This window comes from Trichophyton verrucosum (assembly GCF_000151505.1).
Source record: "Trichophyton verrucosum HKI 0517 chromosome Unknown contig00080_128.r1.exp, whole genome shotgun sequence".
Lineage (NCBI taxonomy): Eukaryota > Fungi > Ascomycota > Eurotiomycetes > Onygenales > Arthrodermataceae > Trichophyton > Trichophyton verrucosum.
Window position 1 is genome coordinate 119203 of NW_003315589.1, and position 21575 is coordinate 140777.

The window sequence follows — 21575 nt, forward strand, 5'->3', positions numbered from 1 at the left end:
GAAATTAATACAACTTGATTTTGATTCATGAGCTGCGTTAACATTACAGTATGTTCAATGAGTAGAATACATATGCTGGAAACCTGGCTATCAAAAACAAATGCATTTTTGGGGGAATATCTTCATTCCAGATATTGAACTACGCGGTAGCTCTAAATAACCAATCTGTCTCCGGTGTAGGGACCATATAGTTAGTGATATTAAACTCGTTTGTTGCCTGTGCTGCAGCCGCAGCACCAGCGGCGGCAGCATTAGCCAAATCAGTCACTGATATTCCCCCGACCGTCGCAGTCACAGCAGAGGAGTTTGCCTGTGGCTGGGCAGATGGGACCGTTACTTGTTGTGCTTGATCCATTACCGCTAAGCCATTTATTGGCGGAGCAGCAGTGTTTCCTCCTCCTGGGAGAGGGATGCGTGGTACATTGAAGAAATCAAAGACATCGAGATATTCAAGTTCATGAGGGTTGAGGTTGCGCTGTGGTGCAATAGGAGTGGCATTTGTGGCTTTCGGGGTAATCAATCCGCCTACAGATGCTATGGATCCTCCAGCGACTGGTGTATGGCTAGAACTGCCAGCCCTTGGGGGTTGGTGAGATATTAAGAAGTCCAGATCAAAAGCACACCGTCTCATGTCAGCTAGAATCTTTACTGACGATGGGGCTGTACGGTTTGCATCCGCAGAACCAGATTGTTCGAACTCGTTGTATTCATCCAAGACTCGCTGTAGGATCTCGCTGTATCGTTTTGCAACTTTCCAGTACTGACCCATGCGGCGAAGTGAGTCAACGAAGAAAGTAATTGCAGGATCTAGTGTATGGGCTACAGTTGAGCCGTTAACCAGAAGGAGGCGAGCTGACACCCAGAGCGTAAATGCAAAAGGGGGGCCAAATTTGTCAAGGACGTTGTTGTCTACGACAAACCCAGCGATTGTCCGAATTCGTTCAACAGCGGCCAGACACCGCTGGATGGCGCCATATGAGGGTGTGAAAATGGGAGAGCGCGTAGTTGGATAGGCAGCCGAGGAGTGCAGCCGGATTATAGTACTGCATTAAAGTCAGTGGATACAAGAGTTAGGGACTCGACAAGACACATACGTTTGGTATGCTGCATGCAACATAATCCAGCCACAATGCACGGACCTAGACTTCGAAGGCGCCAAATATCTTGTGGACATGGCGAATGAATACTCTTTCGGTAGTTGGTATTCCCATGCAGTCAGTTCATTATCCAGCTTCCGGTAGGTGGATTGCCACTGATTAACATCCGCTATTGCACTGATATCAACGGGCTGTTTGAGAAACAAATGTATTTTTGACAAGATGCCTAGAACTTCCATGTAGAATCCGAAGGAGCCCATATATTGGCTGCGGCTTACGCACTCCAGCTGTTCATGGGTATCCAAGAACCTCGTTTCAACTGGTTGGTTTTTGACGAAATATTCGTCCTTGCATGGTAGTTTCCGGTCCACTTCCTTAATATCTAGTGCGAAATCGAAGGCCGTGGCTATTGTAGAATACCTATCTAATAGATAGGCAGCCCAGAATAGCCGCCGCCGACCCTCATCTTCCACCCAATTCCTAGAGTCAGGAAGGATGTTGGCCCTAAGTGTATATATGGATGGAAACATGGTTGCAACTAAAGATGATGTAGCTTCTACGGCTAGGCCGAGTTGGACAACAGATCTAGCGATGACTGCAAGTAATTTCCATCCTGGCGGGCCATTCGATGTTCCAACGACGTCCAGCGTCAAGATCACCAGAGCCTGTAAGGCCGTGACTGAGGAATTATCCAAGCCATATAATATAACTTCTGTTTGCACACGTCATGGTATCGTTTCTTATTTTCTTCATTGAGCCGTGTATCTTTTGAAAATCGCAGAGTCGTTGCAACTATAGCGTATAACAGCATCCTATCCTCTTCACTTAATGGCGATGGTCCAAAGAGCGTATCCAAAGTTGTTCTCCGGTGAAGTATAGGGAGCCAGCCATTAATATGCTCAAAGAAAAGGTCGACCAATGAATATAAAAGATCATAGGGCGGGAGATCGGCATTATGATCGGCAAGGGAAACACTATCTTGATTTGAAGAGTAGGTAGGAATCCTCAAGGATGATGAGTCGCTGGTGTTAAAATGAGGCTGTTACGTTTCCCCTGGTGGCGGCGGTACCTTTTGTGGAGAAAGGCCATTTTGAAGCTGAATTGGCGAAGTAGTATTGAATGACCTATCCGATGGCGTAGACGTGGTTTGCTCTTGGTTATATGTTGCTACAGCCGAGATACGGCGGTGCGCTGTAGGGAAATTTGAGGCTGTTGAATGGGGATATAGAATATCCTTTGGGCTGGGTTCGGGAGCAGCAGAGCGGTCTGACGGAGAACTATACAGTGTAGTCGTCGGTGGGCACTGGTTCGATTGGACTTCATTTCCAGGTCGCTGCTGGGCTTGTATTATATGCGTTTCTATGAGCCGTGCTTGCGCTTGGATAACTTCCTCTAAGCGGTCTAGGGAGAAGAAAAATCAGTCGTACGTCTCGGAGAATAAGGGGAAGTTTCACGCAATTCTACATAGGGGATACGTTACCTAGTCGTTGTTCGAGCTCCCTTCCATAACCAGCTCTCAATCCTGGTTTCTTTCGTTCTTTGTATTCGCATGGATGGCCGTTCCGAGCACACCAGCCACAACTGGGTTGAGAGCGATCTACCAGGTTGCGATGAGTTGTGTGTTCTATTCAGTTCGGAATTGGTCTATACGCACCACATTTCACTTTCCTCTGCTTACAAAGTTCGCATCTGGGTTGGTCAGCGACAGCATCATGAGTTGGCTCCTTAAAAGCGTGAAATCGAAAAAAACAATAGCAAGGAAGGTGGGTTGATATACGAGACCATCACCGGACGTTTCCTTTTCAATGACTGATCCGAGGACTGGGAAGTTTTTCGATCCGCTGAGCCGGCGTCATTGCCGCTATCCTGCCCCGACCAGGCGTCTTCGGGACTTTCGACTTCATCGCGATCGTCCGCCCGTCTACCGGTCTTGACCTGAGCAGCCGGAGGCGAGGTGTTGGCATTTCTGAAGCCGTGTGGAGAAGGAAAAGCATGCTCCATCGGCGCACATTAACAAGCACTCCGGAGAGCCGATCCGAAGTACGGAGTAGCGGTACGGGTTGGGTGATGCGCAGTCGGACTGCTGTCGATATGACCAAAATTCCCAGTTAACCAGGCCAGGCTAAGTTAGGGGAGAGAGCTGATGGAGAGATCTCGTCTGGCACAGTCCGGCGCCAGTCCCTAAACCAAGTCGCAGCGGCATCGTCTTGCCAAGGCCTCACCCCAAGCCATGTGAGGGAATATGCCGGGAAGAGAAAAGGCGTGCCGACTGGTTGGCGGAGTCTAAAAAGGTCTGATGGCTTCAGCCCTTGACCTGGGCCTTTGAGGGTCGAGCCCTTGACAGGCCAGTTGGTTTCCGGGGGCGTGGTGGCTGATCCCACCCGAGACCACGTCGTGATCCTGGGTGCACATGTCCTTCCATTGGCTGCACCATGGATAAAATAGGACCTGGACAAGGCTCATATCTCGACTATATTCGAGCTTTAAAAGGCTCTTTGTGATAGCTTGACAGAATTCATTATTATTCAGTCTCAGAATAACTAATCAGTTACTCCGTATGCGGTACAGAGTACGCTCATTTCTCCAGACCCCAGATGAAAATCGGAGTTTTCATATTATCATGGGAGACGCCGGAAATTACCAACCAGGCATTAGTGCTCATTCGAATTTGACGCTGTCATGGTACTAGTTAATGAACCGGAGGATATTCTCAGAAACTGTAATGTTACACCAGATTTCGATATCTGAGGGCGTACATGTCTCAGGAAAATTCGGAGCAGAAATATCATTCTCGGGAAGTATTAGCGAATTTTCCGCCGCCCCATTATTTTTTTAAGGTACGTTGAGGATGTCGCGGCGTGGGCTTGGGCTATTTTTGAAATATTATTTATCAGAAGCCCAGGATCTGGGATGAAAAGGTCTCGCTCATCGAGTCTGCCATGGCTCATCCTTGGCCGCATGAGTAGAAAGATATTCGGGGAAAACAACCTCCTTTTTCGACCGGACAACTTCGTTGGCCCGTTGCTCGCGTCAATTCTACCCGGAGGGCAATGAGCTGTCCGTCTATTTCGCTATCCATTATTATCGATTGCTGTCTCGCATGGGGTGGTCTTTCGCGTGGCTTTTTGGACTTTCGCTTCTGGAAGACAATCTGAGGACCAGCGCCAGCAGCTTCATGGCCTGGAGCCTGGCCAATTGATGCTAACACTGCTGAGATCCTTATAGCTGAGCCCATGCAGCCGAGTTAGCTGGTTATCAGGACGTTCAAACGGGGGACAACAAGCGATATCTCAATATTGCCATAGCTCGGACCTCGCGAGATCAAAGCCTTTCGCGTGCTGGACCCATGAATTGACCTTGCCCCCACTCTCTATGGCGAACCGGGCGAAATAATAGACGAAAGCTGACCCTGTCTCAGCGTTCAATCGCAGAGCTGATGGTGATGTTGAAGAGTTCGAGGTTGAAGAAAAAAAGGTTGCCGTTTACAGGTGCTTACATAACTAACTAACTACCGTCTCGAAAGGGGCAGCCAACTTTTTTTCAACCTCGAGAATTCAGCATGAGAAGAAATCAACATCTCGCTTCTTCCTTCAATTGCTGTCTATTGAGACCCAAAAACACGTCAGGACCCAGAATTCTCCGGATGTGAGATGTCAAAGTGACGCCCGCATCGAGCCTGGCCTTAACTATGGGTGGCGTTTTGTTTTCAGTGGCATCCTGGTTGGGTGCATTTTCAACCTCTAGAGGTGACAGGAGGGCTTGCTCCCAGCTAACTACTGAAGGATCGATTCAAACTCACATATCAAGCCCATATTTCTTCTTCTTCGAGGATTGATGTAGGGTACACGATCATTCATTCAGCATGACTTGGCATCGATATCACGAGTGCATTGACGAGGCATTGATACGACCACATTCCTCCAGCAGCGTTATCAGGCGAGCCTACCTATCAACTCGGGTTGTCAGTTAAGATCCAAATAAACGTGGTGATTCACGGTGGATTCGGGAGAATAGGGCGGAGAACAACCTTGATGTGCTGCATAAGCTAGCGGAAAACATTGTACGGCAATGTGGAAGCGTGATATGTCATCTTTCCAAGCTCGAGCACCATGGATACATTTGCAACCTCCCCGGATTTCACACCAATCGTCGTCTCCTTCTAGTCACCAGGAATCTGGAGAAACTCTCCACGGGGCAGGCGGAAGGCCTCCTCGGTACAACGTCCCCTCGGTGTATCTTCACCCCGAGAAGCTCTGGGGCCATGTGGAGAATGGAACCTCTAATTCACCAAAGACAACAAGTTCGTATGCTTAAGCTTGCGAAGCGGCTAAATTATCGCTACAATTGCTGTCTTCACCCCCAAAGTTCGCTAAAGCCCATGGCCATATCTGTCCAATATCTACGGGGAGCACTCTGGTTGATATGAAAATTATTAGGGTATACCCGGGCATTGCGCTATTTACTCCGATCCACCAAGGACAGGTTTCCGCCTCTCATCAGCTTTCTCGGTGAATAACACGAGTTCATACCGATACTTATCCACATGGTGAAATGTGGCTACAAATTGAGGAGTTATATATACTTCCTGAGGATTCCATTATTCGAGGACCTCCAGCAAGTCAGAAGTTCTCAGATGCATAGAATTCCAACCCTTGCTATCCAGATCTTACCAACACGCCGTCATGGCTACCATATTTCCTACTATTAAGACGGTCAACACTTTTATTATTGATGGTGTTGGTTCGGGAGGCGATTATCACAATGTATGCTGCTATCTCTTCTCAAGTGAGGTGTACTGTTTGTACATTAACATTTTATTTCAGGTGAAAGGTGGACATTGGCTCATTGACTCTCCCATTGCAACGCCGATGGCACGATGGGAGCAATACCGAAGCTCTCGAACTAGCTGGGGTATAAATGTCCTGGGGTCCTTTTGCGTTGAAATAGAAGCAACGGATGGTACCAAGGGGTTTGCAACCGGGTTTGGAGGCCCCCCAGCATGTTGGCTAGTGGCACAGCATTTTGAAAGATTCCTGATAGGTGCAGGTATGGATCGACTGATTTTATGTATTTTCTCTCTTACAGTACTGTCTCGCATCTGACAAATTTTTACACAAGACCCAAGAGATACCAACAATACATTCGAAAAGATGTACCGGGCCTCCATGTTTTATGGGCGCAAAGGCCTCACAGTCGCAGTCATATCAGTCATAGACCTAGCTATCTGGGACTTGCTGGGGAAAATCCGCAATGAACCAGTTTACAAGCTTATCGGTGGTACAACCCGATCCCGCCTGGATTTTTACTGCACTGGCCCAGAGCCGGGTTATTCAAAGGCAATGGGATTTTCCGGTGCCAAAGTAGCGCTCCCCTATGGCCCTGATGAAGGTGCAAGTGGTCTAGCTAGGAACGTGGAATATCTACAACAACAACGGGAGAAGGTCGGCCCAAACTTCCCGCTACGAGTCGACTGTTACATGTCTCTGAATGTTCCATATACAATCGAGCTGGTCAAAGCTTGTGAGGCCGCAGGTATCAACATTGACTGGTGGGAGGAATGCTTGTCCCCCGATGATGTCGACGGTCAAGCATTGCTCAAGAGGGCTCATCCAACTATCAAGTTCACCACCGGTGAACATGAGTACTCTAGATATGGCTTCCGAAAGCTTATTGAGTCCCGAAATCTAGATATTGTACAGCCAGATGTTATGTGGGTGGGAGGAATGACGGAATTGCTGAAAATATCTGCAATGGCAGCTGCTTACGATATTCCCGTTGTCCCACATGCTTCTGGCCCTTATTCTTACCATTTCGTTGTGTCTCAGCCGAATTCACCATTCCAGGAATACCTGGCTAACTCACCTGACGGAAAGACTGTACAGCCTGTATTTGGCGATTTGTTCCTGAACGAACCGATTCCTTCCAAAGGTTATCTTGATGTCAGTGCCTTGGATGAGCCTGGTTTTGGGCTTAAGTTGAATCCCGCTGCAAAGCTCATACCCGCACGTTATATCCTTACCCCTGGCCCACAGGTATCACTTCGCGACAATAGCATCGCTTCACGAAAGGATGGAAAGCATGGTAGCGAAAATTCTGTCCCAATAACCAATGGGACTGTACCATAGCACTAACTATATCGCTCCGATGGAAAGTATTGTTGGCTGTTATCTCTGCTTTTTCTCAGCGGCTACACCTATATACCTATAAATATGTAACACCTGAGAACAGTATCATACTCCGGATACCTCCGCCTTTCGATGATTTATTGTTTGCTCTTGACAATTGCAGTTCCAGGTGGAGTTCCCAGCAGATGTTAAACTTGCAAGTCCCCTTAACCAATGTAGAAAGAGGCTGTGATTAATGCATGTGTACCGTATATATTAAATAACTTCAAGGACTCAATACTTAAAAACTAGAGCCAAATTAACGACAAACAGTCGGCAATTGTTATACAAATCATCAATTCGACTTCTGAATAAACCCGCTTCGAAGGAACGGGATCTCCACGCCAACAACCCTGCCAGCCTCCTTATCAACAATAAACACGATCCTGTCCATCGGTACGCCAGCATAATATAGCCAATCCACGGTCTGCCATGACGTACAAAGAGCCTCAAGTTTTCCTAAACCCGGGAGATCAGATGCTTGTTCATTGACATTTGGAATTAAGTCAAAATTAATTCGCCAGTCCTGTTCAACGAGGCTCTTGTCGTTCGTAGCAAGCCTCTCTATGCCAGTAGGATATACCCTCATTTCCGAAGCAAGCTGGCCCACTGTAGAAAGGGTAGCAGACCAAATTTTGCGAATACCTTCAAGTATATCAGAATCGTTGCGTGAGAGGGATTCCAGCTTAATGCCCGTGCCGTTATCGATGATCGTTTTAAGCTTGATAGGGGCATTATCTGTTGCGTCTTCGTTGTCACCTTTCTGGCTCGTATATTCACCGACATACATTCCTGCCTGTTTGCGAGCCTCATCTTCAACAGCAGGAAGTATAGCACTGAGCACGGCCTCATTGATGATATATGCAGCTTTAGAATCTAATGGCCCGGCTGTAGAAAGAACAACACCAACTCCGTATTGATCAATCACGTTGATTTGGGAAATATAACCCGGTGCACCGCCACTTTTGCCATATATATCAATCGTATGAGGATATTTAGGAGTCATACCAGAAGTCCGTAGAATCTCCCAAGGTTGGCCGACGAGAGTGTTAAGTGATGAGGTAGCAGATCTTGGTTGGAGCCATCTCCTTGTAGCTTGGGGACTTTGCAGGATGGAGTAATCGAGGATTTTGGTGACAAGGGTGGATAGATCGTTCAACGAGGAGTACAAGCCGCCGCCACTTGTATACCAGTTAGCAACCTGTCAAGTTAAAAGGAAGCCACTAAACATACGGAGCATTATATCCATAATCGGCACCCCATCCCTGCTGCTCAACATTGGGGATAACCGCACGCTTATCTTCTCCAGGAGAAAAACCAGTGTTTCTTAGACTGAGTGGACGTATGACTTGTTCCTCTAGCATCTGAGCATAATCTTTACCAGTCTCATTGGCAAGTGCTAGGCTAAAAAGCGTGAACGATAGCTGGGAATAAACCGGCCGTTCGTAAGGTTCAGCAACCGGATGAGAGTCGACAAGCTCGGTAAGAAGCTCTGAGAAGTGATTAGTAGATGAAATAATAAGATCTCTGTATCTACAAACCTTCTGGTGTACACCCTTTATTCAAGTCTGCAATTCCACATGGAGGGTAATCACTCTTGTTTAGGGGTGGGAATCCAAGTGCTCGATATAGGGGTTCTAGAAAGTAAAATTGAAGTGCCCCAACTAAATAACTGTCAGTATTATAATCCATGCAATCATTCGATACGAAGACGAACTGGTATTAGCTGGAATCCCAGAAAGGTGTTCTGAAAGAGAGAGCAGGGAGATATTATCCCAATCAATCGGCGAAGATGCATTTTTGAGCTGCGGAAGGTATTTCGTGATTGGATCTTGTAGATCCACGTCCGACTTCAAAAGAAGCAAGTCAGAGAATATTTTTGATACCGATCCAATCAGATACTGCGAGTTACTGTCCAGATGCTTGGTCCCATTGACATTCTTCTCCGCAAGATGATGGTATTCCCACAGGATGCCGGTTTTTGGATCTCCGCCGTTGGGAGAGACGATAGAAACTGAGAACGACGTATTGGCGATATCCCAGCCTGCTTTTATTCTCCCTGAGACTGCATCATCCAGAGATCGAGAAAGCCTCTCAGTGGCATCTTTGATATTCTGTGACTGGTTCAGCTCTGTTGGACGCGGCAGCAATGCTCCGCTAGGTACACATCCTGGGACGGAGGCAGATAAAGTAGTTGCTGCGTATGGCAACAAAAGCCATAGAAAGCAAGCAACCATGATAGATTGTGGGTATCAAATGAAATCTGAATATAATATCTTCGTTGACATGAAGAACTTCCCTGTCTTCAACGTTCTGTTATGCCCATTTTATATCCCATATCCATACCTATCAGCCAAAGCCAAAGACGGTAATTCGTCGTTTACCAGACAGCCCACGGAATCCTATGGCCGAGACCTAGCATTTTTTCATCTCCAGCTAACGATGATCATGGAGAGTGGCTCAAGTAGTGAGTTAGCGGATGGAGAAATATGGAGAAGCGCAGTGTTTATCCTTGCCACAAAAGTCAAGAAAGCGTATTCGGCTTCTCGTATTCCAGCCGCTAGTCGACTTCTCATCCACTTTTTATATTTAGCCCTGGCTAATGAGCCTTTCTTAATTCTGGTATAAGTTTTTTGTTGCATCATCAAGACCAAAGATGGCTTCTCCAAGGCTGCTGAGCGAGAAGGTGGCTGCAATAACGGGGGGATTGACAGGCATAGGACGTGTATGTAGATCCTCTGCTCTGCCTTCCCGAGACCCTGATGTTGACCAGTGGTGGTTACATGCGTGTTTATCCCTATATTCCGGGGTTAGACATGTAACTAACCGTTCAGTGTTTCTTTGACTTAGGCTATTGCTCTAGAGTATATCAGACAGGGTGCCTATGTAGCTGTCAACCATCTCGGGCTGGACCATGAGCAGGAATTGATCTCAACGCTGAAGCAAGAGGTTGCAGATATCCTTGCTTCTGAAAGCAAGAAGATTTCATCTAGTCGAAGGCTCATCACTGTCGCCGGAGACGTTTCGTTGCCAGAGACAGGGACTGATTTCATCAGAGAGACAGTATCGGCCTTCGGTCGACTGGATATTTTCGTCAGCAATGCTGGAATATGCGAGTTTAAAGAATTCTTAGAGTATGTATAGATGGTCCTAACAAGCGGCTGAACAACTGTCTAATACGTGTGATAGGATATCGCCTACACTGTTTGACAGAACTACATCTGTCAACCTAAGTGGTGCATTCTACGTCACTCAAGCAGCTGCTCGGCAAATGGCACTATCCCAATCTCCTCCAGGAGGGTCGATAATTGGAGTTTCATCCATATCTGCCCTTGTTGGTGGTGGCCTTCAAGCCCACTATACCCCTACCAAGGCTGGTATCTTGTCATTAATGCAATCCTCTGCCGTAGCTCTGGGGAAATTTGGAGTCAGATGCAATGCCTTACTGCCCGGAACAATACGGACGGGACTCAACGAGGAGGACTTGAAGGATGACAAGAAAAGAACGTACATGGAGGATAGAGTGCCTCTTGGCCGTCTAGGTGAACCCAAGGATTTAGCTGGTCCTGCTGTGTTCCTAGCCTGTGATGAACTGAGCGGTTATGTGGTGAGTGTAATTTGGCAGATTTTCTATCATAAACTAGACTGACTTGGAACTTAGACGGGTGCACAGCTTCTAGTTGACGGAGGGATGTTTGTGAATCTTCAATAATAGTTCTGTACCACCAAGATGTCTACTCCTATCACCGGTTGAAACGACGGATCGTACGATCTTCCTCTGACGTCAATTATCCGCTCGGTGTATCTATCACCGAGACTAATCGGAAGCTTAACTTGACAGCTCAATCCAACAGGATAGCTTTATAGTAGTACGAGGATGGGAGGAGGCCTGTCAACTGGTTGGTGGACTATAATGACTTAAAGACTACCAAAGTTTTCAATAATATTTCCAAGCCCGAGATAGTAACCAAGTCATTCATTTCATATTATACATAATTCTCTCTACCTAAACCTGATTAACCTAAATAGCTTCGGCATCGTAATCTATAAGAGCTATGAAGAGCTATAACCCGACAAACAAAATTGTGTCTAAGACGCTGAACGACGTGAACGATGGAATAAGGCTCGGGAACAGCCGCGAACCAGTTAAGTATAAACCAACAGAAAAATCAAGCAAACATGAATGTCCAAACATGTCCAACGCCCTAAATTCATAAGCAGAACCATACTCGAATTCATTTCATTCCCTAAGAACCCTTGATTTGATTTCCTCGATCTCAACCACTAATTTGTTTATTTTCGCCTGCATAGCCTTGGCTTTCTTTTCGAATCCCGGGATCACAGTTCCGTCATCCCTCTTGATTGCATTAAGTTGCTTCTGGATATCCTGCCCCAGTGACTGTATTTCATAAAAATATTGGTATTCGACTTTCCCTTCGAAACATATCCCGTATCCTTCGCAGTAACAGACATGGTCCTCTGGACACAGTTCTGCAACTCCTGCAAAGACGTACTGCCATAAATATTCCCATACTCGCCCTGATAAGCTATCGGATAACGAGGTTTCGAGAATCCAGTCTCGATAATATATATAAGATTCCCGGGGTATTCGTCGGATCCGATCTGCACTGACTGCGAACTGGGCACAGCAGGGTTGTGAGAGCACCTCAGGGACGTCGGTACCGGGGAATAGCTCTAACCATGAGTTTCCTATCACAGCTGCTTCAGGAATACTTGAGAGGTCGTCACCCCCAGCAATTGGATGGATATGTTCGGGGCAACCGGGCTCTGAATGGCAACGAAGGTTCATATAGCCGTCACGAATGATTTTTTCGCTCCGAAGGCGTTTAACCATCTTTGCAGAATCCGAATCCAAGAGATCATTATTATGCCATGTAGTCAAATGAGCGTGCATAAAAATAGAAACATCAGTAAGGCTATAATATCGGTCAATGATGTACGACAAATAGACCATTACTTCGTGTCCCTTGTTTTTCATCACAGTGAGTGGAGCACTGGAGTTGTTGACAACATAAACGGCCGTCTGTAGGGTTGGATCTTCTCGTTGTAGCTCGTCGACCCAAGTTGTGTTTTCCCTCTGAACGCTCGCTATAACAAGGGTGCGAGTATAATTCTTTCCAGGCTTGACCACACCCGGAACAATAGGGCCGGCTGGTTTCATGCCCCGTTGTCGATATGACTCCAGGGTGCCGTTGAAACTTGCTCGGCCATGTCGCGCAATATTGGTGAGATAATAACCGGACGTATAAATGGCAAGGATGCTGAAGAGAGCAAGGCACGTCAAGCTCTGCAATCGATTTGGTCGCAGTGAGTGTTTCATCGCGACTCAGTATATCTAGGCAACCGAACAAAGAAGAGATATTTCCCATCTAAAATTCTTTTCGTCCTTCCCCCGAGTTATCGATGCTCTCATGTTCCGTTTCCCTCGAGGGAATCGATGGCAGTGCCCATCTCGATGAGATCTTGCGAAGGGGCTGATGCATCGCATCAGCTCCCGCTGATTTCGTAAGAAGGTCGCAAGCAGTCTCGGCTTTGGCGGCTCTTATAAGACATCTTGGCCAATTAGTAGACTGAACTTGCGTTGATCCATGTAAATATGTGGTCCCCGTATAACCAAATGGCCATCATCAACCAATGAAATGTGGGACGGGTGGATGCATCCTGATCGATTGTTGCTGGAGATCCTGCAAAGGAACAGTCTTTACTCCGCAGGTAAATGGAATCGGTGATGGCTGTGTCTTTCGATAACCGGCACATCTACCTGTTGATTCAGGTGTTTCATTCAGAGTTATTCGCATTGGCCAACTTGTAGCGTGCTGGGGAGCTGATTCAAACTCTCTCGTGAATTGTGGCGAAACCAGCAGTTTTTGTTCATGAAATGAGAACCTGAGCATTGTTGTTTTGCGATAATAGTACCTAAAAAGCGTGGAATTGAACTGATTTTGTTGAAGCTGCTTTCTACACAGGATTGGAGCGTTCGAGCTACGAAACTGTGATGTAGATACCACAAATGACGCCTCACGAACAGGGCCAGAGTCGAAAGTCCCAGAGATTGTCGTAACCAAGTGTTGGTGTCTAATGATGAGATATTAGGTAGTGTTAGAACAGTCGTGTGGGTCAAATACCTGATACTTATCAACCCGTTGGTATAAGGAACCGATCTTGAAAAACCATGGCTTTAAGCTACACTAGTATGCTCTTGCTCGTTGCTTGCTAAAGAGTGTCGTTATGACGAACCTCGGAAGAATGATTTGGGTAATAAAATCTGCTTGCTATTCTGTTAAACATAGTAAGCTTCATAGCCTACGGACCTATATGCATGTTACCTTGTCTGCAAAGTTGTAACTGTAACCCCAGAATCGAAAGAACGCCTCCGCGCATGAGCCTGTGGCCACTTCGTACTGAAAGTGACGCTGAGTACGTCTGAAGTATGCACACAACATTGTTTCTACAGGGGCCCATGGGGAATTGGAAGGTTCTTCGCTTTAATATGCCATCACAATTCGTGCACTGGGGGGAAACTATTGCTGTAACCGGTCTATCCAGAAGTATCGTAACCTAACAACTTGCTGGGGTATTCTTCTGATGGATACTCACACGGTGCTTAAGATGCCCAGCACAGCACGCAGGTGACACAAACGAAATGTGTGTTTCCAGGAAGTCGCGCGAAACACTGTGCTCTTTGTCATTGAAATCTCGGTCAACGTTATTTAGTGATCCTATCAAGAAACTGGTTCCCGCTCGCCTTTTCCGGAAAACTGGCCATAAACAGCTGAGAGATATGGCGAAAGAGGAATGATCCGGATTTCTTAATCCCGAGGGCCCGATGCGATCCCTTGTTGATTTCACCTAGGGGCAGAGTATGGAGTATGATGCTGCAGTTTGTCCAGGATAGCGGTGCGAGCCGCGAGTTCGGCTTAACACTGGTGATACGGAACTTATTCCGCTGGAGGTTCTCTGTGCGAGAAACGCTCGGACGGCTTATCACCACGATCCATGGTATAAATGAATTGGATATATCGATACCAAAGGAGCTGAATAGCTTGATAGGACCAGGGTTTTCACTAAAAGGCTTATCATACGAGTTATACCATTCCTGGAAGTTATGATATTGGACCCTTCAGCATTGGACTCCAACTGTTTTCAAGGCATGACAGAATGGAGTTAGCCAGGTATAAAAAAAAAAAAAAAGGGCGGCGGGTGCTGGAGGAAGTTGCATGTGTTCATGACTCAAATCAAATTTTTCATGCAAGCTGTTCGGCCGCTAAAGATGCCGGACGGGGGCGATTTCCCGGGCCCTGAAGGAGGTCAAATGCAGTGAGATATTGGCTCTTAGGCCAAGTAGAATTTTTTCCTCTGCATCGGATCCCACGACCGAAGAAGCGTACCTCGAAATCAAACACTCGGATATTTCTCGTACCGCCTTCCCATTGCAGGCACATGTATGCCGGCTATGAATTACCCGAGATGCAGGCTGCCATATTCCCAGCAAGTGAAAAAAGGCTGCAAGAGCATGGGTCAACTTTTCTTCAGCGGGAAGAAAGAAATACCTCACAGACAGAGAATTAAAGCCAGCATCCGCGGAAGTGCCTGTGTAGAACGCCTCGCCAGGTCGAAGGGAAAAATCCTGCAGTGCGCCCTCAGCAACCGCAACACCAACCCCTTGTCGTCTCAGCCCGCTGTCTCGCTTGTCTATCAAGCATCGCGAAGCTTCAAATCTGAAAACAAAAACAGGAACAAACTTTTTACTGCTTAGTAATAATCATTAATAATAAACATGTTACATAATACATTTTTGACTTTGGAGAAGAGACCAATAAACTTTACTTTCCGCTAAGTGGGGCAGCTAGTCCTAATTGGGCACTAGCGGACGGGTCAACCGCCGACTTTGTTTATTTTGACTTCCGACGCTTCTTGCCTCGTTGCGAGTGGCTAGCTGGCGCTCATATAGCCCCTTTTGCCCAAGGATACTGGCTGTTATGACACCATATAGCATACTTACTTCCGTACCGAGGACTTTTCTTCCGGTAACACCGCTCAAGGCGTGGTGGATATCAGCTACTCAGCTAAGAGGCACAAAATTGCAGAAACAGGATCAAGGTCGCGCAATCCTGTAAGGACTGGATGTTCACTTCAACGAAGGAGCCTGGTCCACCATAATTTAATTACTGGATTGGGAATCTGGCGAGGCCCTACGATGGGTCATGATGCCCTCAGAAATCCGCAATTTAGGCAGGGATGATAATGATATCATGGTGCATCTCGGTTCTTTCCGCCAGCCACTAAGTCGCCCTGTCCTGTCTTGATCCGGAATGGCAGGTGGACTTCAATATCAAATAAACAGACCTAGCGAGTTGTCACATCGCTGGTTACTAACTGCTAGCTCACTCTCAGCTCTAACTCTGTCAAGGAGAGCGGTTGAGACAAAGATTTTGCCTCGAAGCCAGGGCGTTTGTCTCATGCAGTCGAGGTCGCCAATCGACAACTAATTTAGCTTGTTGGGAATACGTCCAATGGGCTGCGAAGAGTGAATCTGTTTTGCAGTATTAGCGCACTTCTGAACAGCAGCCAACCGCTAGTATCCGACTTTTCTAATATAGGTGGCTGTTAAGCTGTCTCTCTCTCTTCCACACGGACCACTTCCTGTTCTAAAAAACCCCAGGGATCTGCCGGAATTTTAATGCTTAGCTCTACCCAGCGCATTGTACCCACATCAGCTCGATGGGTCGAACCTATCCCATACTTATATTATTTCGCCATGGCTGCTATATCTCTCGCCATGGTGAAAATACGACTCGAGATTGGAGGGTGTATCGGGACCGGTAAGACAGCCAAGAGGCCCGAGTGTCTTGTTGCCTTCCTTGCCCTCAAAGTGGCTAACTGCAATTTCAATGATATACGGAGGGCTGGCCTAGGTATGGGTCAGCTTGGAGGTCCAGAGTTGATTCTGGCCAGAAATACCAGCGAGAGAAAACCCAGAATTAACCGGGTCAAGGATGGAAAAACTTAGCTACAGGGTGAAGTATGCAACGGACAGAATTTCTGGTCGATTCTCGAATTTATGCTGGGATGAGAACAGGTCACAGCTGATGTTCCGTAAACCTCCGTGTGAATATTCACGCTCAAGACCCTGTCAATGCATTGGCAGAGCTTCCTGCAAGTAATTTTTCCAAGGCATCTTAGCGAATATTCCGTGCCCGGCAATCAAGTTACCCTTGCATCTATCTCTTGGATTCTTGCAGACATTTTTTTTCTGAGCGGCTCGTCTTCGTTTAGCAAAAGTTATCATATGGGCTAACCAGAGAATATACGCTGGACTTTAGAGACGCGTAGAACTTTCTTCTCTTGTCTTCCCCATGGGTGTACCTAGTTATGAAAACACTCCGACGTTATTTCCGCTGGTAAGAGCGGGCCTCGGCTCCGGTTTCCGAGTGCAATTGCTCGATGGGTGCTTGATGATGTGATTCTGCTAGTTATGGGAGACAAGGGTAGGTCAAAGAAAAAAAAAAAAAAATAACTAAAGTCACCCGGTGATATATCGCGGTCGAGCTTTTTATGGTAACTTTTCCACAGGCCAGGTCATGGTGGAGGAATGGAGCAGCGGACTTAATCTAGAAACGGTGAGACCGGAAATATGCAGGCCAGGGGGAAGTGGATAATGGCAGGGATGAGCTGGCTATTATTATCGACTTGCCTAGCGCCCAACTAGTGGATTCAATACATGGAAAGCCTTAACGATGCAGGATATTGGGCCAAGTGGTGGCTGACAGACGACCAGTGAATTGCATGAGCGAGCACCTCTTCAGTCCTGATAGGATCGACAGCGTCCAGAATGCAGACATGGGGATGCAGACCGAAATCCCGCGTCTGCGGTCCACCAAGAAAGAATACCCCCCTGCTCATTATCTTTGTGACGGAAGGTCGAGGAGGACGGATTCATCCGCTGGCAGAGCAACTGAGTGACTGAGAGACAATTGAGGTATATAAAGGGGATCAGAATCTCCTGTCAAGTCGATATTCATCCAGACAAAACAACCAGCACTCCAGAGCCACAAGCCTCAATCAAAATCTCCAAGCACAAGCACATCTTCTTCGATACTTCTGCTCCCAGCAAGAAAGAAATCTCCAGCTTCATCAAGATGTCTGTCCTCTCCCGCGCCGTCCAGCTTGCCTTTGTCGCACTTGGCCTCTGCCTCTTCTTCTCCAACTTGGTTGCTGCTCAGCCCATCGCCGGTCCTTCCCTCGGTGTCTCCGTCAAGTCCGTCAACGGTGTGTGCCGCACCAACAAGCCATGCGAGCTCGAAGTCACTGTCCGCAACACCAACACCAAGAAGCCCGCCACCGTCTTGAACTGGAACACTCCCCTTGACCCCTATGCCGACCAGCTCGGTGTCTTCGAGGTCCGTGACAGCAAGGGCGCCGTCGTCCCTCTCGACTTCATCCAGATCCGCCGCATCACTCCTCCCCCAGCCTCCGACCTCGTTGAGATCAAGGCCGCCGGTTCCGTCAAGGTCAAGGTCGCTCTCGAGACTCTCTCCCGCGCTGAGCTCCCAGCTGGAACCAAGTACACCGTCACCGCTACCGGTTGGTGGCAGGCCGTTTGGGACCAGCCCAAGGAGCAGGTCGTCCAGACTCACCTCCAGGAGCTCTCTGGCGCTTTCTCTGGCAACTTCAACTCCAACTCCGTCCAGGTCACCAAGGTATGTTCATCCAGCAGTCCGTAACAGTAATCGGTATGATCCCTTGCTAACTTGCCCTTCCTTGCAGGCCTAAATGCCCTCTATCAACCAACGACTCAACACAACCACCAAACCACAAAAACGTACAAAAGTAGTACATAGATGATGATGGATGGACCAACCACTGGTTCTCTCCCGCGTTCCTGACGCTTGACGACCAATTACGCTCTTTATGTCCCTGGCCTTGATGATGCTGGCCCAAAAATACTGTGAAGTGATTCTTTAGCGACGAAGCGAGTCAGTTAATTAGTTAATCAGATAATATAATAGTCATTGACACTCACTACTCTGGTCCATCTTTTTGAAGTCAAGTAGAGTAAATTGGCTGGAATCGACTTGCTACGAAGTTTGGTTGTGGTTGGAGTATGGTTGACTCCAAGCGTTAGCTTAGCTAGCCGTGCCCACAAGGTTGTTTGCGGATCTCTTCTACATAACTAATTGGTGACCATTAACTAGTTATCGACAACACAACAACTAGTTAACTATCGCCTTGACAAATGTCTGTATAGCTTGAGCATGGCTACTCCAATTATTGATTCTCATGTGCACCTCTAGACAGCCTCGCAGCTGGATATGCTAGCATGGCATTCACCTTCTAATCCGCTGGGCTCGCAGCACTCGGTTGAAGAGTACCTTGATGCAGCAGTATCGTCTCTGCCAGCCGAGTACTCTCTTAAGGGCTTTATATACATAGAGACAGATAGGAGATCATCACTTAGACCGCATGATTGGACTCCTGTTTTTGAGGAGATATCATTCATCTCGCGCATAGCGTGCGGGACTCCGGTTGAAGGAGAAGGACATGTCTCGTCAGACAAGGAATTATGTCTCGCCATTATCCCTTGGGCGCCTGTTCCGCTAGGACCAGAAGGACTGGGGCTATACATGGCCAATATACAAGAAAGGACAAAAAACAACGGAGGAAGTGCGTGGGAAAAGATCAAGGGAGTGAGATATCTGCTCCAAGACAAACCAAGCGGCACCATGTTGGAGGACGGCTTTATTCAGAGCCTACGATGGCTGGGGCAACGAGGACTGACATTTGATCTCGGAGTCGATGCTAGGAGTGGTGGACTTCATCAGCTTGAAGAAACCGTGCAGCTAGCGGGGAAATTATATCAATACGGCAGCCAGGTGAAGTTGATACTAAGTAAGTCTTCGGTATCCCTTGCTCTATTACAACCAATATCTACCTCCCACAACCTGCTAAATGGCAAATAGACCATCTGTGTAAGCCGAATCTACGCATATTACCACCTGAAACCTGTAACCATCAAGAATTCATCGAGTGGAAAAGGCATATCACTTCTCTTTCAGCTTATCCTAGCATCTACATGAAGCTCTCCGGTCTCTTTTCTGAACTTCTGCCTCTGCCTGCAGAAGAGGAGGGGCAAGGCGATACATTCCAGGTATCGGCTACCATAAATGCCATACAACCATGGACGGACGTCATATTCGACACCTTTGGCGCTGCAAGAATCATGTTCGGAAGTGACTGGCCGGTCTGTAATATCGGAGGTGGCGGAAACTTGGTTGCCTGGAGGAGGTGGATGAGAGTGGTCGAGCTGCTGCTAGAGAAGCGAGGGCTCAGTGACGACGATAAGAATAACATCTGGCATCTAACTGCTTGGAGGGCATACAGTATCTCCCCATCTTGACCCAGATGAATCACAACCTTTCTAACCAATGTCAATACCTGTGTTCTACAGCGCAGACGTCGACCTAAAGCCGAGGTTGGGCAGCGCCAGCTCTCCTTTTCTCCGCTCGGTGAACGTGGTGCGATCGCCAGCGCAGATACGGGCAGAGACCCAACCATGGAGCTGTCCTGTATAGCAAGGATCCCCCTCCAGACATATCGCGGGGTGATACTGCTTGATTTCGGGACACGATATTTAAAGGGTGAGTTCCTGTCTGCGATTCAATGTAACTAATGGTTACCGATAACGGAAACTAACAAGCATCCCCTCAACGATAACTAGTTACCTACTTACTTACAATTCAACACGAGCGAAAATGACGGACTCAGAGATCCCTACTCACGCAAAGGCTGCTGTATATGACAAGCCAGGCTCAGTCTCGACCAAAGTGGTGATGGTAGAGGTTCCTGAGCCTGGACCTGATGAAGTCCTCGTTAACCTGTGCGTGTGTTGTAACTACATCAGGAGTCGCCGTGAACAAGCCTGCTGACCTCCAAGTCTAGGACTCACTCAGGAGTCTGCCACTCTGACTATTCTCTCATGACCAACAGCGTATGTGCTGGCAGCTTTCTCTGGTTGGGCTATCTTTGGCTGATTGCATGTGGATAGTGGCCAGCTCTCCCCTTCCCACCTGAAGCAGGGCAAGTTGGAGGTCATGAAGGTGTTGGAAAGGTCGTCAAACTCGGCCCTGGGGCTGAAAAGTCCGGCCTCAAGATCGGTGATCGTGTTGGCATTAAATGGATTGCTCATGCCTGTGGCAAATGCTGTAGGTGCCCCTCTAATACCCCTTGAATCAGTACTGTCTGCATGGAACGAACAAATTGACGGAAACTAGTGTTCTGCGTTGATGGTGTCGATGGATGCTGCATCAACAAAAAGATGTCTGGATTTTATAGCCCAGGTACATTCCAGCAGTACATTCTTGGATCAGCACACTATGTTACCCCTATTCCAGATGACTTGCCCTCCGAACAGGCTGCACCCATGTTATGTGCCGGCATAACAGTTTACGCTGCACTCAAACGCTCCAAGGCCCAACCAGGTCAATGGGTGATCATTTCCGGTGCCGGGGGTGGGCTAGGTCATCTAGCCACGCAACTCGCCAGTCGTGGTCTCGGCCACAGAGTCATTGGCATTGATCATCACAGCAAAGAGGGTGTCGTGCGAGAGTCGGGCGCAGAGCATTTCATCGACATCACTCAGTTCTCACAAGATGAAAAGGGGACGGGAGAGATCGTCGAAAAGGTGAAGTCCCTGACAGGGGGTTTTGGTGCTCATGCAGCCATCGTGTGCACCGGATCCCATGCCGCATACGCACAAGCATTACTCATGCTGCGTTCAAACGGCACATTGGTCTGTGTCGGAATTCCATCACACAGCAGAGATCCAATCGCCACTTGTTCTCCAGGGCTCCTGGTTGCTCAGTCTCTTAATGTAGTTGGTTCTATTGTAGGGAACAGAAAGGATGCAATTGAAGTTATGGAATTTGCGGCAAGGGGCATCATCAAGGCTCATGTACGTGTTGAGAAAATGGAAAAGCTTACGGAAGTCTTCGAGCAGCTGGGTCGGGGCGAATTGCAGGGAAGGGTCGTCCTAGACTTGTCTTGACTTTTATGCAGGTAACGAGACGGTGTCTACAGATTGAGAATAACTTCAATTGTAGGAGAGCTATAGGTTTATTTATATTGATATGGTAAATAAGCCTAAATTAACATCTTATCCACCAGGGGTACTTTCGAATAGTAAGACAATAAGCTGAGAGAAGAGACGAAGTTATAAGACATGGTCCAGCCACTGATTATGTAGATATGAAGGAAACACACTCTAGAGCAAATAATCCCAGATAATTTGCTTCTT

At 47.5% G+C, this 21575-nt stretch overlaps 9 protein-coding genes across 9 annotated transcripts; 6 read left to right on the top strand and 3 right to left on the bottom strand.

Annotated features, from left to right (window-relative positions):
- Window positions 1-139: 139 nt before the first annotated feature.
- Window positions 140-2808, bottom strand: TRV_00755 (C6 transcription factor, putative; the record flags this gene model as incomplete). The annotated part of the gene is made up of 6 exons (XM_003025051.1): window positions 140-1043; window positions 1095-1762; window positions 1822-2071; window positions 2144-2498; window positions 2670-2694; window positions 2776-2808. 6 exons carry the CDS (start codon window positions 2806-2808, stop codon window positions 140-142), a joined length of 2235 nt encoding a protein of 744 aa, XP_003025097.1.
- Window positions 2809-5779: 2971 nt separating this feature from the next.
- Window positions 5780-7222, top strand: TRV_00756 (uncharacterized protein; the record flags this gene model as incomplete). Its single annotated transcript, XM_003025052.1, has 2 exons — window positions 5780-6143; window positions 6312-7222. The coding sequence occupies 2 exons, from the start codon at window positions 5780-5782 to the stop codon at window positions 7220-7222; spliced, it is 1275 nt and encodes a 424-aa protein (XP_003025098.1).
- Window positions 7223-7556: 334 nt separating this feature from the next.
- TRV_00757 (beta-lactamase, putative) lies at window positions 7557-9498 on the bottom strand (the record flags this gene model as incomplete). Its single annotated transcript, XM_003025053.1, has 4 exons — window positions 7557-8442; window positions 8495-8753; window positions 8803-8898; window positions 8979-9498. The coding sequence occupies 4 exons, from the start codon at window positions 9496-9498 to the stop codon at window positions 7557-7559; spliced, it is 1761 nt and encodes a 586-aa protein (XP_003025099.1).
- A 49-nt stretch (window positions 9499-9547) lies between these two features.
- On the top strand, window positions 9548-10973 carry TRV_00758 (oxidoreductase, short-chain dehydrogenase/reductase family, putative; the record flags this gene model as incomplete). Its single annotated transcript, XM_003025054.1, has 5 exons — window positions 9548-9883; window positions 9911-9986; window positions 10152-10395; window positions 10451-10868; window positions 10935-10973. The coding sequence occupies 5 exons, from the start codon at window positions 9548-9550 to the stop codon at window positions 10971-10973; spliced, it is 1113 nt and encodes a 370-aa protein (XP_003025100.1).
- A 528-nt stretch (window positions 10974-11501) lies between these two features.
- On the bottom strand, window positions 11502-12602 carry TRV_00759 (uncharacterized protein; the record flags this gene model as incomplete). Its single annotated transcript, XM_003025055.1, has 1 exon — window positions 11502-12602. The coding sequence occupies one exon, from the start codon at window positions 12600-12602 to the stop codon at window positions 11502-11504; it is 1101 nt and encodes a 366-aa protein (XP_003025101.1).
- Window positions 12603-15962: 3360 nt separating this feature from the next.
- Window positions 15963-16292, top strand: TRV_00760 (uncharacterized protein; the record flags this gene model as incomplete). The annotated part of the gene is made up of 1 exon (XM_003025056.1): window positions 15963-16292. The coding sequence occupies one exon, from the start codon at window positions 15963-15965 to the stop codon at window positions 16290-16292; it is 330 nt and encodes a 109-aa protein (XP_003025102.1).
- A 776-nt stretch (window positions 16293-17068) lies between these two features.
- TRV_00761 (uncharacterized protein) lies at window positions 17069-18006 on the top strand (the record flags this gene model as incomplete). The annotated part of the gene is made up of 2 exons (XM_003025057.1): window positions 17069-17241; window positions 17280-18006. The coding sequence occupies 2 exons, from the start codon at window positions 17069-17071 to the stop codon at window positions 18004-18006; spliced, it is 900 nt and encodes a 299-aa protein (XP_003025103.1).
- A 588-nt stretch (window positions 18007-18594) lies between these two features.
- On the top strand, window positions 18595-19679 carry TRV_00762 (uncharacterized protein; the record flags this gene model as incomplete). The annotated part of the gene is made up of 2 exons (XM_003025058.1): window positions 18595-19171; window positions 19300-19679. 2 exons carry the CDS (start codon window positions 18595-18597, stop codon window positions 19677-19679), a joined length of 957 nt encoding a protein of 318 aa, XP_003025104.1.
- Window positions 19680-20034: 355 nt separating this feature from the next.
- TRV_00763 (alcohol dehydrogenase, putative) lies at window positions 20035-21326 on the top strand (the record flags this gene model as incomplete). Its single annotated transcript, XM_003025059.1, has 3 exons — window positions 20035-20163; window positions 20328-20484; window positions 20554-21326. The coding sequence occupies 3 exons, from the start codon at window positions 20035-20037 to the stop codon at window positions 21324-21326; spliced, it is 1059 nt and encodes a 352-aa protein (XP_003025105.1).
- Between the last annotated feature and the right edge of the window lie 249 nt (window positions 21327-21575).